Raw genomic sequence first — 16,394 nt, 5'->3', positions numbered from 1 at the left:
TGTCAAGTCTGTTAATTTATGACAGTCAGCATCAGTCTCCGGTTCTGACTGATGCGGCACGGCACGGCAGTTTTTGGGGGAGTTTGGGATTAATATTTTACCGACCATGATGATGATGGCCGTTGACGACTAGCACGCATCCACACACATCAGTAGTGACCACCACCTGTCAGAGCTTCCTTTCGAATGGAATGAATCTTTCCCATATGTTCAATCGATCACCAGCAATGCGCGTCCACGATTTGCCACGACACAGTGCTCATGCTACCCCATCCTATCGCTTTCGCTTGGTTATTAATATATTTTTGCTACATTTTGCTGTGTATTAATTTTTCTCTACAATGTATTACTTCCCTCCGGCGTCGACGTTAGAAATGATTAGTTCCGCTCGTGCCAGCAACATCTGAAACAGTGTGTGTCTTGACAGTGTGAAATAATTTGCGTCCGCTGAACGTCTGTGTGTCTGCCGTCTTCGCGGAAAGTGTGTTCTTAGTGCTCCCTTTTGCGTTTTTTCTTGCCTAACGTTTGAGTGAGTTTGTGTGAGTGTTCTTTGTGGGGCAAAGGGAAAAAACAGTGAGGAAGCACACAAGAGCATCTAGCAAGTGAAAGAAAAAGGAAGAAAGCTGAAGGAAAGTCACACGCGCGAGTGCTGTAACAATGTCTGGACCGCCGAATATTAACAACAATCAACTTCCATCCTCCAGCGGTGGTGGTGGTGGTCCGGGTAGTGGTAGAGGGTGGTTACGCACACCTCCACCAACGTACTTCCGGTCGCCCTCGCCATGGGTACCGCCCGGTTCGGCCGCTCCACGGCAAAACTCGCCCGTAACGGCAGGTTCGTCGGCTGGCGGACCGGCCCGCGGACCGAGCGAGTTTGTCTACCAGCATCCAAGCTCCGGGGGATTGCCGCCGTACGGTGGACCGGGAGGTGCTGCTGCCAGTAGCACTACCACCCACCAGCAGCAGTACACCACGCAAACGACAACGTACCGCGCAACGACAGCAACGCCGGCCGCTGCCACTGCTCCCGCCCAGGAGTATCAGTTCCAGCGTCCGATCCCGTCGGCCATGACACCGACTCACTTTGTGGCTTCGGCCACCCACTATCGGCCCGTTTCGCCGGCTGCGGTCGCACCCCAGCCCTACCCGCAGTACAGTGCGCCGACCATGTCGCCCGTGTCGTCCCTGCATCGTTCGATGACGCCGCACAGCGTCGCGAGCGGTGGTTACGGACCTCCGGTTGATTTCCACCATTCGGTTATGGGGCCACAGCAGCAGGTGCGACCGGGCTCGACCCAGAGCTCGGTGTACGGGGGCATGACGTACCATTACGGGCCAGCGGCTGGACCGTCCAGTCATCATCCGGCGCAGTCGCAGTACGTGATCTACGATTACGGCGGCGAGATGGGACCGTCGACGGCGGAAATCATTGCGGCCCAGTCGCAGGACTACGTGGACGAGAAGCTGGCCGAATATCAGGCCACTATTATGCTGCTGCAAGGTGAGCGTTTGATGACGGTTGTTGTTTATTTGTTTGTTTTTTTGCGTATCGAAGTACGTCAGGGGTAGTGGTGGGAGCTCGAGAATCGGAACTACCCGATTTTGATTCTGGAATCCAATTCCGATATTGGAATCCATACCAGTTACGATTTAGGAACCAATTCCGATTCCGGATCCGATTCCGGATCTAATTCCGTATCCGATTCCGGATCCGATTCCAGATCTAATTCCGGAGCCAATTCCAGAACAAATTCCTGAGCTGATTATGTAGCCGACTACAACTCCGGAATCGTTTGCGAAATAAGAATTGGCTCCGAAATCAGGATCAGTTCTGGATTTGAACTCAGAAGTTCCAGAATCGAAATCAGTCCCAGAATATCCCTGAGTATAGATCGTTTACAAGTACATTTGGATTCTTGGCGGCTATCAATACAATCGTTGCAGTATAGGACCCAAACGCCTATTAGAGAATTCTAGAGAGAATGTCGAATCCGACTCCGGAGCCGATTCTGATTCCAGAACCAATATCGATTTCGTAGCCGATTTCCATTTCGGAACCAATTCTGAGGCCTGAAGCCAGACTTACTATTCGATTACGATTCCCAAGCCAATTCAGATTCCAGAACCTATTTTGATTTCGGAGTCGATTTCGATTCCGGAGCCAATTCTGATCGCAGAGCAAATGCCAGAAATTGAATCGAGACCTATTATCCGGTTTCGGAGCCAATTCCAGAATCGATTCCGGAAAAATATTTCAAACTTACTATCCGGAAACAATTCTAGACAACTTTGAAGCTAGCCGAAAGCAATTTTGAAGAAAAATTATTTTTGCCCATCACTAGTCGGTGAGGATCAAGCAAATTCTTAAAAATATCTCCAAGGTTCTTCCAAGGTATATCTCCGTATATTGTGAGGAATTGCTATAGCTTTTCCAGCAAATCGACATTCTAGGACATCTTGTATACCTCCTATAGAGCACTCTGAAACATATTTTTCAATATTGCTACATTTATTATCCAAGCATTGACATCATTTGCGACTCATCTCGTCGATCACAGCCGCAGGAAAAATGGGGCGGGGAAATTGTGGTTAGAAATTTCGAGTCTGCTGTCCATCAACCAGTCACAGCAGCTGTCAGCGGGCAGAGCTTTGCTTAACTGTTGCGTTTTGTTGCGCGCCACCAATAGAATACAACCCGATCGGTCAAGGACGGTGTGACAAGCGCCGGTGTGTGGTGGGAGTAAGAAGTGATGGGAGTACCGGGCAGGGTTGTTATAATTTTTAAAGCAAGCAAACAAGATCAGTTTTTAACACCACCACTCGGCCGGTCAGTGTTGATTGTGCGTTGAAATTTCAATGTCACAGCCAATTCTCGAAGCAAGGAGAAGAGTTACTATTTTCGTGCACTACAACAGAGCAACAGATATTATATTCCACCGGTGGGGTATTGCACAACGAGCTAGTAATTGCTTGCACCGACGAGTAATGGATGGAAACGTGCCGGTCGGAGTTTTATGTGTGGTTCGTTTGAGTTCTATTCAGGCGAATCACACGGGTGACCGAAACGGTCAAACGGTTGCTAATTGAGTTTTGCGCAGCAAACACAAGAACACTGCATTTGCAATTTAAGTTACATCTTCTGACGCCTAACTCCGTGACTCCCTGTGGCATGAATGGGCCTTCATGGTGCTTTCCGTACCCGTGTCGTCTAAGCGGTGATCTCAACCGTTGCGTTTGAGGGTTTTTTGTTTGTTTCGGCGTACTGATCGTTTGCTCATTGCCATCAACACACATGTGCAGCGCAGATGAGGCGATGCAGCCCGAAGCGAATGTAATCTTTGCCGCTGGAAGCATGTTTTGCTGCTACGGGTTGGAATGGCCTTTCGGATGACCTATTGGGCCGAGCTGACATCATCAAGACACGGCACGGCTCAAAATAGCACTGCTATGAGCCGCACAGCTTTGCTATCGACCGCAAACGGGTTGATGATAGGAGGGTAACAGATTGTTTGTGCTGTGATTTTTTGAAGATGTTTTCTAATCAAAACGGAAGTAAAAATCTCACCCAAAGCTGAGCTCATGCTTTTGATAAGCCGAGATTGCAAATGAACTGGTAAAAACATATTGAGTGTGATTATTTCTTCACACACTTCGCTTACCTCTAAATCTCAAAATCCACGTCAAAACATGCAATGAAGTAATAATTTAACAGCAGACCATAAATCCCAACACCCAGCTTGGCACCCGAGTGTGTTTGCGCTGCCCTTACACCGCGCGTCTAATGTTTGTGCGAAAGAGATGGCAGCAGGCCGTCGGTTTTTGGGACAAAAGTAGGTCACAGCATTAAAAACTTCACGCAGGCGATGATAGTACCACCAACCAAAGTAAAACGAATAAAAAAGTAAAAAGACCATTGATGACGACACAGCACAACGAGGGGACGACGACACACGTTTTGGGGGCGAGAGAGGAGGGGGTTGGTTGTTTTCCTTTTTGCCAAGGGGTAGTCGCTGCGCACCCTGTTGCGTCGTCATGGCTGCAATGCGCGGCGTAAGTGTTTGCGTGTGTGTTTGTGAATGAAAGCGAAAGTAAACAGAAAACACGCGTACGCTCGGCATTCGGGGTTTTGTTGTATTTTGAAGCCGAAGTTTGAAAACCGGCAAAAGAGAGAGAGATAATGAGGGATGGTGAGAGAAAGAGAGAATAATCGATTGTTGGAGAGACAACTGCGCACAGAGAGACTGGGCGAGCGAGAGAGAGCGTGTGTGTTGCGTTGCGTGAGACGGAAATCTACCCTCCTGCAACCCTTATTCTGCGTGCGCTGTTGCAGGGGTGGCTGTATTTGTTTTTGATGGTTTGGTAGTAAAATTGTTAGTGAACTTTATAAAGATTTTTAAATACCTAATTTTAAATCGAGAATAGCTTAAAGTAGTTAAATAAAAGTTTCAAATAACTGTTAAATTGAACGATGCAAAATTGATTTTTATTAATTAGGTTTTTTTAAATTTCTATCAAATTTAGAGATTTTCAGAAGATTGTTCAAATGCACTTTTTAATAAGCAACCATAACGGATACAGTGTAGATGTAAAGCTGTAAATGATGTAATTTTTTGAAAAAGAAAATAGTATATTAGTGCTGCAATCAACATTTTGTATACTTTTAGGCGCTCTGTAAGGTCTATCAAGGAGATTTCAATGCGCTGAAAGCAAAAAACCGTAATGAAAAACTCGATTTCTAGCATGGATGACACATGTTTTTAAAGAAAAAGTAGTGTTATTAGTATAAATTTGTGTAAAAAATCTGACAATTGTACTTTTTTACATTCGAAATTAGAAAACCCAGGCCAAAAATTTTGAAGAAATTTCAAATCATCGGTCACAGGCATCCCCTGCACTTTTGTCGTTTTGTTGTGATCGTCCCCTTCGCTCCAGCAAATTGCTGCGTATATTTTTTGTGTGTGCGATTCTCTCCATTCTGCTCTACCTTCCCCTCTATTGCGCGTCTTCACACACCGCGCTTGTGAATGCCCAAACTCTTACCCTTGGTGGTACCGTCATGCGTAATGGGCACTTGGCTGCGTTTGTGTCTGCCAGTGTGTGGTGAACGCGACCAAACAGCAGAAAGCTGTCAAGTGAAAAGTTATTCCAAAACGACGCAAGTGCTCTGCCAATGCTGCAATCCGATACTGGAAGAAAAGTGTTCCACATTCTGGCATTAAAAGCAAAAAGGGCATCATAGATTAACCGATGCATTGTGTGATTGCAATCGAAGGCAGGTGTAGGTGGTTGATGTGAGCAATGCTAAGTGTGCTAAGGTGAACCAGTGTACACGTTCCAGTTTCGAGAAAATGTCACGATAGTTGCGGTCGGAAACGAAATATATCGAACATCGAGAGTGTTTGTCGGCCTCGTTTGTTGATACGACAACGTAGCTAATGTGTTTGTGGATTGGATTACGTCAGTGTCGATTGGATCAAATCACCTATAATAAATGTGATCCAGACGAGTGTCATCTTTGGTAGCAAATAAGCCGGTTTTGCTACATCCGGGAATGGGGGAAAAATAGTAACAAAAGGAAACACTGCAAAGAACGTCGCGACAGTCGCGTTTGCTACCCAGCTTCTAATGGTATCGACAAATAGTGGGGTAAAGAAACGCTTCACTGCCGCAGTCGGATGTGTGAAACAGCGAGGAGGAACTTCAACGAAACATGGAAGCCCACGTCCGGCGGGGACGGATTTTCTTCTGAGCACGTAGCTTTATCAGCAGAGGAACGTAATCTGCAATGCATCAACGCCGTTCTGCTGCGATGTGAAGTCCATTGTCGGCCTCGTCTGTAAGAGCAAAAGCGGCCTCAGTCCAGCTGCGCTCCAGTCGCATGGGAAATAGCTCAAACTCATCTACAATTGACCGTGAAAGGAGTGGAGGAGAGTAGGTTTTTTAACTAACCTTGATGCTTGGTGGGGTTTTTTTTTGAGAGTGGGGTGAAGTGCTCCATAATTCCATAGCAATGCTGGTGTGCGTATTAATTGAAAGAATACGCGAAAGAGTGAGCGAGAGAGGGAAGAGCATTTTGTTATGATGTCGTACTATTGTCAAGGACAACTTTACGATCGTAAAATTGCTGTAAAGCGGACAGAGTCCACAGCGAACCCCGTAGGGGCAAGAAATCGGAACGAAGGTTTAATAGGCGACGAACCTGGTTTTCGCTGAAATGTGTTTGGCGAGCGACACACGATGATGTCATACTTTCGAGCGATATATTGGAATTCCAGCTTCCAGGTTGAATAGTCTCCAAGACGCCGCACCATGCATACCTAAGTAAGGCACACGGTGAACTCCAAAGCCCGTGCGGTTACGCGTATTTCGTGGAAGATGATGTTCCACGAGCTTTTCTTGCACATCGTCTCACACCAGGTTTTCTCGTTGCGTGATAATCTTGCTGAGCAAAAGAGTGAAGAGGGGGGAAACAAGCCCTCCACTACGACCCGTTGTGCATTGTGTTTGGCTGCGTAGTGCTATGCGACACGCACACACACACACAGACTTGAGTATCTCGCCAGACGTCAGCTTATCCAACAGTGTGCCCTCGGCCTTCGGGGTTCGTTAACGGGTGGCGCTGGGCAGTCAGTGGTCCTCCCTCTCCGTCCCCAAGAGAGCGCACCAAGCAACTGGAACGACTGCTCTCAGCCGGGGTGGACGCGTTAGGTTTCGCTCAACCGCCATCGAAGACGGTTCGCAGTACGGCGTCGCGTTCGCGTCCATTCCATTCCGTTTGTTGTTTGGTCATTTCGAAATTTCGAACAAAAAAGTCCACCGTGTGTAGCATAAGTTTGGAGTTTTGTGGTGGTTGTCCCGTGCCAGTTGTTCTCTCCGTACGTTTGTAGTAGTGCCCTTTCCTTTGGGTCATTTCCGGTAGTAGTCCGACGCCAGTTCGGTGGGGCAGTCCGGCGGCAGTTATTGATTTTCGAGTTGAGCACGTTTTATTTTTTTATTTTTTGGTTGAGCTTAATTAAAACCATTCCGTACGAGTTTTGTGTGTGGGTTGGAGGGGCTTTTTCGCTGCAGTAAAGACCAGCAGCTAGAGGAAGGGGTAAAACCAGCAGCTCTGCATACACTACAACAAGTGGCCGATGGGAAAGACAGTATTGCTCTTTGTGTGGTGTGAAATTTGCATGGCAACATAAATTAACATAAATTCGATTATCTAACCCCGCTAGCGCGCAGTGTGGCATGAATGTGTTTTAAATGTGTGTGTGTGTGTTTCTGTCCGATGTGGCAAACAAAGGTCGTGTGGCTTTAACGTGTGTTCAGTATTGTTATTGTTGTTGTTGTTGAGTAGTTGTTAAGAAAGAGAAGACTCAAAAGTACGTCCCAAAAAAGTGCTTTAAATTACTAATCCACTGCCACGCGTAACGCAATGGAAAATGGATCGCCAGCGATGTAATGCTCCGCCCGGCAGTTCCGGCCGACCAACGGATGATACGAAACGACGCAAACTGTCACCGGGGCGCAATGTTCCCGCAGAGCAGGGCCGTTCATCCGACGAGGACGACGAAGACAGCAATGCGGCACTCAGCACGCATCATTACCGCGAGGAAAAGATTCTCTCCGTGACGGCCCACTCGGGGACGCACATTTCGCCTGCCCGGCGTCCCAAGCCGGGGCCGGCTTTTACCTCCACACCGCGGGCGGGCGGGGAGGAGCAGGGTAGCCCTGGCGGGTCGGAGGCAAGATCTAACAGCCCGGCCTGGTACAGTGCCTACCGGAGCCAGATGGTGCACCGGATGATGGATGGCAAGCGACAGTATAACAGCAGCCTGAACGAGTACGATATTCATATTCTCGAGAAGCGAGGTAAGCGTTAGGATGGAGCTAGTGAGTTACTGAAGAAAGAGTTACGCCGGGTAAGGAAATCAATATCCGGATAAGTACCGAAAGGCATGCACAGATACTGCATGGCTCTCCCCGTGGCTTTCGACTAATCCAATAAGACGTTTGAAGGGTAACACACATTGCGCGAACATGGAAAGGGTTTTTGCATCGACACGCCTTAACCAACAAAACTAACTTCACTCTTCACGTGGGGCCCTTTCGAAGGGCACTCGAGAGCCCCTAAGCCTCGCGCCCCCGATTGCACATCGCGTTGGAACCGGTATCTGCCGGCTTCGCGAGCAAAAAACACGCTAAAAAGCCGGTTCGCGATGGCTGTTTGCAGCAGCAGCAGCACACATATAACTGATTTTGTGTGGTTTTGGTGGCTTTTGTGTCGGAGGTTTGTGCAGTGCGCCCTCCGCACAGACACCGCAACTCTTCGCACCATGCATCTTGCGATCGTAAAAAGCCACATTTTTTTACAACGCCACAACGCGAATGTGTAGCTCCGTTTTGTTCACCTAGCGAACTAAGGAAGAAAAAGCTGTTCAGAGTTTACTTTCCTTGTGCGTGAGGCGTCGGCGTTTTTGCAGAGGGCCCAGCGAGACGTTACTTGCCAGCTCCAGTCAGGGCTGTGCGCGTCGCATTTGATGGTTATCGATCGTGAAGGAGTGGGAGTAGAGTAGAGTAGTCTCATAAATCCCGGTATGTTTATCGCGCACCCCGGCCCGTATCGAGTGTAGGCGCGTGGTAGGTGTGGTACTTCACGAATCACCCCGTCCCGGAGATAGGGGGCGCTCATCGTGCTAGAAGAAAATTATTAGCAAAAACCTTCCGCCCGTGGGAGGGCACTGTAGATAGGGGATGGATGGGTGTGTCTCGCTCCAGCTGGAAGAGGTTTGGGTGTAGTGGGTTTTGCTTTTTGGTTAAGATATTGCTACTGTTGTGTTTCGGGTTTTTTTGCTGATATCTTTCGCATATCAACACATTTGGTGCACATTCTCGGTCGCGAGCAGTCGATAAGAATATCAAACGTACGAGTGAAGGAACAAACAAAAAATGGAACCGGTTTCTTAGCGACAGGCACAGCCCCCCGTGTAAGGTTGTAAACATGTATGTTAATGGTTAAAATAAACGAGATAAAATGCACTTTTTTGGTGTAGTAGGGTCTAAAGAAATGGTTGGGAATCGAATTTGGAAAGCCCGAAACTGGATCTGGAACTGGGAGTGGGTTGGATCGAAATTAAAGGAGACACATACGCTCTTTTCCCATTTGCTGCCGATTGCGGTTAACCAGACTCTAAAGAAAAAGTTCAAGATATTTTGGAATTGTTTTTGACACTTTCTGGAATTGAAAATAGCTAAAATGCGTTCATTATCAACACCTTTCGTTAGACTTTGTTGGAACATTCAGCAATAAGGAGCAAATATTTGATTAATAATAGTATTAATTATTATTTTTAATTATTTGTAATCAAATATTTGCTCCTAATTGCTTAATGAAAATAATGAAAAAACAAAGTGATAAGCGAAAGGGACTACACATGAAGTATAAATCAACGCGAGAAAAAAAAACTAAATTATGTTATATAAAGAGCGATAGACTTGACATCGTGCTCTTGAAAAAGTGAATATTTATTGCGACAAAGTAAAAGGGCAAATGTTTCTATTTTTGTTTTCATTTTTTTTATTGCACGAAACCCTACAAGATCACCCTCCCAACCACACACTCACATGACAGCGAGGGCAACCTGTAACACGATCATTTTTGCATTTTTATTAACCACGTGGTGATCTCACACAGAAGCAGTCGCCGGCACACTGGCGACCGCTTCTCAATCGCTTTGCAGTGCAATGACGTCGATGAGGTGAGGAATGGGGCGAGGCTACTACTGTATGTATGCATGTAACTACTTTTACAATACCCCATCACCAGCATGCGCTAGTTAGTCACGTGTTTCATCAGTTCAATGCTAATCGATTGTGTCGGGAGGCGCTATTGCGGTAGAAATATCCATAAAGGCAAATGCACACAAACAGTATGGCAATACTTTGTAGATTTATCGTTTCGAGTATGAAGGAGGAGTTTGACGATATTCATCGGAACTGTTTGCAAAATGATTAACAAATATATATGGCCGCCTGTGGGAGTATTGTGAGTGAAGAGCACTTTCAAGCGCAAACCACAAATGATGCAATGTTTTGCGGGACAAAACAAAAAAAAACACTCAATAAACCCAAACAATCAGTACCTTGTGGGCAGAGCAAACCAAACTAAAACTAATTCCCAACAATTAAAGCAAATTGGGCAGGGCACAAACTTGGCGCAAACATGCGAACCGAGCTCTAATCGTGCCCAAAAGCCGGCGCCATCAATTCGCTTGGTGTACACGGCACAAATCCAGCACAAAACACGGAGATATGCTACTACAGGCGGTCCCCGAGATACACGGTACCTCTTATACGCGGATTCGGAGATACGCGGTTTTCTAAATTTGACAATTCTTTGAGCAAATTGTACTGATTTGACACATCAATTGCAAATTGCCAAATAATTTCCGTTTTGATCGAATGTTAAAAACTATTTCAAAAGGTTTAAAACAGTTATATTCAGTCAGAATCATATCAAATAATTCATAAAGTGACTAAAACCGCCCCTTACTTGCAAAATTACACGAAAATTATTGATATTTTAGCTGGAAATCACGAGATTCGACTTACGCGGAAATTCGAGATACGCGGTATTTTGCGGCCGTTTTCGGTCCCCATTAACCGTGTATCTCGGGGACCGCCTGTATATATATTTTATCCTCGCCGGTTGCATGGAAGGGATTATAAAACAATTGGAAGGAAAAAAACAAATAGAAGAAGTGTTGTAAACCATTCAACGGTGCTGTGAATGCCGGGCGTTTCCGTGAGACAGCCGGTTGTTTGAGTGAAATAATTCAGAAACAAACAACATTCCGTCAAGCGGGGTGCGTTTCTATGGGCTATCCGAAGTGCCAGAGGGAAGCACCGGTGGAAAGGACCAACGGCACCACGTATCGTATCGGAATATCGGTGGTACTTCTGCTTTTGCATGCCCGGAATGGAACTGGCAAAGGAATTTATTTACTTTCCGTACCATGGTAACGAATTTCGAATGAAAAGTTTCACCGTGGTACGAACACCGTGGGGAACGACACACGGGCTCTAGTAGGTTGTAGCAGTTCAAACGGGTAAGGTCGATTCGGAGGTGAACTTTTGGGACCTCTGGGTGGGTAGTTTTTGTGTGTGTGTGTAGTGTGTTAAATTTTGTGTAATAGTTTCTTGATAAGGACGATTGGAGAAAAATCTTTGAATTAGTTTGATCTTTTCTATACAAAACAGAGCTGTAAGTGATGACGTACTTCGCTGCGCACAGATGAAATCACATAAAAGTTGCTGAAACTACACATTTAGTTTATATGTGATATTAATTCCTTTTTCTCCAAATTGTATTTCCCAGATGAACAAGAACGTGTACAGAAGAAAACTTTCGTGAACTGGATTAACTCATTTTTAAGCAAGGTAAGTGCGTTTTTCACCTTAAACAAGCTAAGTGTTATTGCATCAAACGGCAACGCCCTGACGATGAGAAGCCCCCATTAAAACTTACCCCTAAAACATGCCCCCAGAACGATTTACTGACAGTTACTTAGCTCTGCTTCATGGAAAAGCAACCATTACTAAAGGATTCGTTCCACCTAGTTACTGGCAAATAAGGGTATCGAAAGAGCCCCACAACCCATTCTGATACGCTATCGTGCGAAAAGCAGAAGGCTCACATGCCTAAAGTAGTGGAAAATTAGGTCATCCACCATGGATGTTTGGTTGCCAACACCGTCGGGCAATGCATTAAAGTTGTTAGCAGGGATAAAAGCTTGTTTGTTTCGGCCGTGTTAGTTACGGCGGTAGAGCCAGTGATAGTGGTTGTAGCTGTAATTTCTGGAAAAAGGTGTTACGGAATGAATTCTGATAGGGAATAGGGGTTCAAAGGCTTCCAGACACAGGGAAGAACCTAAAAAGGGTCTATTAGAACATGGTTTCGCTTTTCATATCACAGTGAAGGAATGTTTATTTTCACTCATTCCAGTAGATTTGTTCCGCCCTGTCGATCTCGACTAATTTGGTGCTTTTTAATTTCCTTTGGAAAGTTTCAGCAGTTTGTACTGCTTTTTTCTGATTGGCTTTTTCCATTCGGAGAGCACATGACGTAGCTGTGCTTCAAACTGTACAGTTTCTTTCGTTTGCCAACGATAGGCAAGTTTGTAGCCATGATTACGATGATCGTATAGGATAAAACCAAAGTCACATGATTGGAGAACACTTTCTATGACGGCAGTGCGGAGAGAGACCTCCGAAGGTACTACATCAGGAAAGCGGTGTTTCAAGTGTTGACAGATGGCTGTAATTGTTACTGGAAGACAAAATTTTTCAATAGTTTTGAAGAATGTCTTGGAAAGAGTAGAGTACTTACAAGCACGATTTGTTTCGTGGAGAATGTACAGAATTGCAGGAGATAACATTGTTAGAAGCTAATAATTTGGAGAGTGTTTACCATTTTTAAGTGAAAGAATGACAGTTTGGTTACAAAGCAATGGTTTCTTGGATACAGGAATGCAATTTTAAAGAAGAGTTTCCATCAAATGCGTGCAATCTACTGAACTAATCAATCGATATGAGTGATGCAATGTGCTTCGTGCGCAAAGGTTAAAGTTCTACGCCCTGAAATGGTATAATGCATTTTGCAACACCTTCTCTCCAGTTCAATCGATCAAAGTTTTATTGTTTTGTACGCCACGCGTCATCGTTGCACCTTTTTGTTTTTGCTCTTCCCATTTCCAGCGCATACCACCATTGAAGGTCGAAGACTTGATCCATGACCTTAAGGATGGCACCAAGCTGTTGGCCCTGCTGGAGGTGCTGTCCGGCGAGAAGCTACCGATGGAAAAGGGAAAAGTCTTGCGTCGGCCCCACTTTCTGAGCAACGTTAATACCGCTCTACAGTTCCTTACCAGCAAACGTATCAAGCTAGTCAACATCAACCCGTCCGATATTGTCGACGGACGTCCGGCTGTGGTTTTGGGCCTGATCTGGACCATCATTCTGTACTTCCAAATCGAGGAGAACAGTCGTATTCTGCATTATCTGAACGAAAATTTGAGCGGCTCGTTGAGTTCGTTGGGTAGTAGCAGTTCCGCGTCGAACATACCGAGCTTGAGCGCGAACAAGCAGGTAACGTACAGTGGTACGGCTACGGTCGCCACGAGCAGCAAGGAGATGATGAAACAGGGCCCCAAGAAGACACTCCTTACGTGGGTGAACAGTGCCTTGCCAAAGTAAGTGTTTGGAAATGTGTGTGTTTACTAGGAGGTGTTATAAATAATCTAATGTTTCTTTGCGTTTGCAGGACAACGGGCTTGGAGGTCCGTGACTTTGGACCGAGCTGGCGCGATGGCATTGCGTTCCTGACGCTGATCGATGCGATCAAAACGAACGTCATTAACATCGCCGAGATGAAGAAGTATAACAACCGGTACCGTCTTGATACGGCGTTCAATGTCGCGGAGTCGGAGCTGGGCATTGCGCGTCTTCTGGACGCCGAAGATGTCGATGTCAACAGCCCGGATGAGAAGAGTATCATGACATACGTCGCACAATTTCTACACAAATACCCGGACGTGAAGGTATGGTGTTGGTAGACATGTTGGATATTTCTCACATTAATCTGAATCTCTTCTTTGCAGAATATCAATTCAAAGAGTGACAGCGAACGCGAACTGCTGGAACTCCTTGATTGGCTTCGCCGAACGGTACGATACTACGATGGCATGCACGGCAAGTACCCCAACAACTACTCCATGTACGAGAGCGTCAATGGCGAAAAGCTCGAGAAGCAAAACATCTACAAGAAGGTGAAGAGCATCAATGCCGCCAAGATGACGCCGGAAGTGCAGGAGCTGAACAGTCTGTGGACCCAGCTGGAGCGTCACATGCAGCAGTGGCTCTGGTATCTAGACAGCAGCCTGCCGGATCAGTTCGGTGCGATTGGCCGTTGGTTAAGCAATGGAGAGAAGCTGCTAAACGATGACGACATCCCGAACAACATGAACGAAGAGACGGCTTCACTGATCAGCAAGAAGCTCGAGGCGCACAAGCAATTCTTCGCCTCGTACTACGAAGTGCGGGAAACATTTAACAACGTGAAACTTACTCCACTTGCGAAGAAGGTCCCGCTGGGACAGTTGCAAAACATGGAAAAGCGACTGCTTGATATCGAACCGTGCGCTAGACAGCGTCGCATTAAGCTGAAGTATCTGGAGCACAAGTGCTGTCTGATCGCTTTCCTGAATCTGCTCGAGAACAAGATCAACGGTGTGAAGTACAACAACGAGGAGACGGTGAAGCAATCGCTGGATCATCTGAAAAACTTCGTCACACGCAACCAGATTATGCAGGAGTTTGAGAAGGCGCTGATCGACATGCGGCAGGTGATCGAGGAGTACAAGATCGATGGTAACATCACGAAGAAGGAGATGTACAATATTGATGTGTTCCTACACGAGATCGAAGATCGCTGGAAGAACGTGTCGTCCCGGTTGATCTGCACGGAAACGATGCTCGAGGATGTGCTGTCGCATTGGCAGCGCTGGCGCACGCTGGTGCATGAGATCGAGACGTGGCTAAGGCAGGCGCACGATGCACTCCAAGGCACGGAAGACGAGCGGATCGAGTTCTTCCAGAACATTAGCGTGTACAAGGAGAAGTTTGATGCGCTGACGGATACGTTTAATATTCTGAAATCGACCTGCGACCAGGAGACGGCCATTGCGCTGGAGCGAAAGTATGCGCAGCTGGGCGGACATTGGGAGCAGGTGTTCCAGCACACCAAGCAGTATCTGCACGTCGGAGACATTCTGCAGCATCGTCAAAAGTTCAAGACTGATGCGGCGCAGCTGAACGAATGGATTCAGCGTACTGAGACGGCACTTGGACGGAACAACTTGCGCGATGCGGCTGAGATTCGGCGTTGCGAGACGGAAATCAAGCAAATTGCTTGCGAAATTGAAGCGATGGAGGAACTGTTCAAGTCGATCAGCCGTAGCTTCCAGGCATTGATCAAGGAGTACTCGCGCGATGAGGTCGACCGTATGATGATGATGATGAAGAAGCAAAAGGAAGCGTTGGTTCGGGTGCGTGCACAAATACCGATCAAGCTGCACCTGTTCCATCAGCTACTGACGCAGCAGGAAGCACTCGAAACGGGTCAGCGAGAAATCGCTCAATGGTTGGATGAGGCCGAGAATCTACTGATATCTTACTCCTTCACCAACGATCCGCAGCAGACGAAGAACAACCTTGCCAAGCATAAGGCTTTCTTCAACCGCACACTGTACTATAAATCGATGCTGGAGAGTAAGAACAACGTGTTCCAAAATTTACTCAAGCTTACCGATACGGACAGCAGCATCGATATGAGTGATGCCGCCACGAAAATGAAGCAACTAAACGATCGCTTCGCCTACGTCATCAACAACGCAAACGATTGGGAGTACAAGCTTCAGGAAAATCTACGCGTCTGGGAAAACTTCACTGAAAGCAAACAGAAGGTGGAGTCATTCCTCCGACAGGCGGAAGCCTTCCAGAAGTCAGCCATCCCGGTGGACAAGGAAGCGGACGCAGAGTCCCAGCTGGAGTTCTTCAACTCGGCCGACCAGACGAGCATCAACACGCTGGAGCGCCACACGGAGGATCTGCTAAAGTATCTGCCACCGGCCGAGCAGCAAATACTGATCGCCAAGGTGGAAGACATCCAGCGCCAGTGGAGTGAAGTGATCCAGCAGATCCCGCTCCATCTACTGAAGGTTGAGTTCCGGCTGAACGAGCTAACGTTCAACGGATGTGCGAACGACATCGAGAAGGAGCTGAACGCTGAAGAGCAGGCGTTCAACTGCAACGAAAACTTTGAAGCCATCTTGCAGCGTAATTTGGACTACTTCAAGAAGAACGATCTCCAGCGGGTCGAGCAGGTGCTGGGCAATATGGAGAAGATCAACTACATCTATCTGGAAAAGTCTGCCAACGATCAGGCTCTGGCTCCGCTTTATCAGCGGGCGAATGATAGTTGGATTGCGATCTGTAAACGAATTGACAGCGTGCGCAACATACTGCACAAGATTCCGGCCCAGTGGGACGCTTACCACGCCAAGTTCGACGAGATGAACGGATGGATGGATCGAGTGGACGAATCGCTGCGCCAGATCATGGTGGAGAAGCAGACGATGGAAGAGTTCGAGCAGGAAAAGGCGACCTTCCAGGTAAGTCGAGCGTGAGATTTCGGTTATTATCTGAGCTACTAAACTATACTAACTGTTAAATAATATCATTTTCCATGCTAACTGAAGCTAAAAACAATCATGGTAAACTGTCATAGATGTCACAAATTATCATGTTGCATTTTTGTGAAATTCATGTGTTAAATGTTCTAACTCCCATTT

General features: G+C 46.7%; 1 protein-coding gene across 6 annotated transcripts in view; it reads left to right on the top strand.

Moving 5' to 3' along the window:
* Nucleotides 1–16,394, top strand: part of LOC120959571 (muscle-specific protein 300 kDa) — an 85,150-nt gene that overhangs the window by 7,857 nt on the left and 60,899 nt on the right. For 3 of the 6 annotated variants that reach the window (XM_049608216.1, XM_049608214.1, XM_049608220.1), the window contains exons 2-7: nt 373–1,501; nt 11,363–11,424; nt 12,742–13,235; nt 13,307–13,583; nt 13,644–16,214; nt 16,302–16,316. In XM_049608216.1, coding sequence (XP_049464173.1) covers nt 658–1,501; nt 11,363–11,424; nt 12,742–13,235; nt 13,307–13,583; nt 13,644–16,214; nt 16,302–16,316 — 4,263 coding nt within the window. In that variant the 5' untranslated portion in view covers nt 373–657. Of the gene's footprint in view, nt 1–372; nt 1,502–6,709; nt 7,858–11,362; nt 11,425–12,741; nt 13,236–13,306; nt 13,584–13,643; nt 16,215–16,301; nt 16,317–16,394 lie in introns of those variants that run through there. The other 3 variants (XM_049608217.1, XM_049608215.1, XM_049608218.1) reach the window with 3 other exon arrangements.

This window comes from Anopheles coluzzii, chromosome 3, assembly GCF_943734685.1.
Source record: "Anopheles coluzzii chromosome 3, AcolN3, whole genome shotgun sequence".
In the NCBI taxonomy this organism is placed as follows: domain Eukaryota; kingdom Metazoa; phylum Arthropoda; class Insecta; order Diptera; family Culicidae; genus Anopheles; species Anopheles coluzzii.
This window is presented reverse-complemented; position numbering and strand designations above follow the sequence as displayed.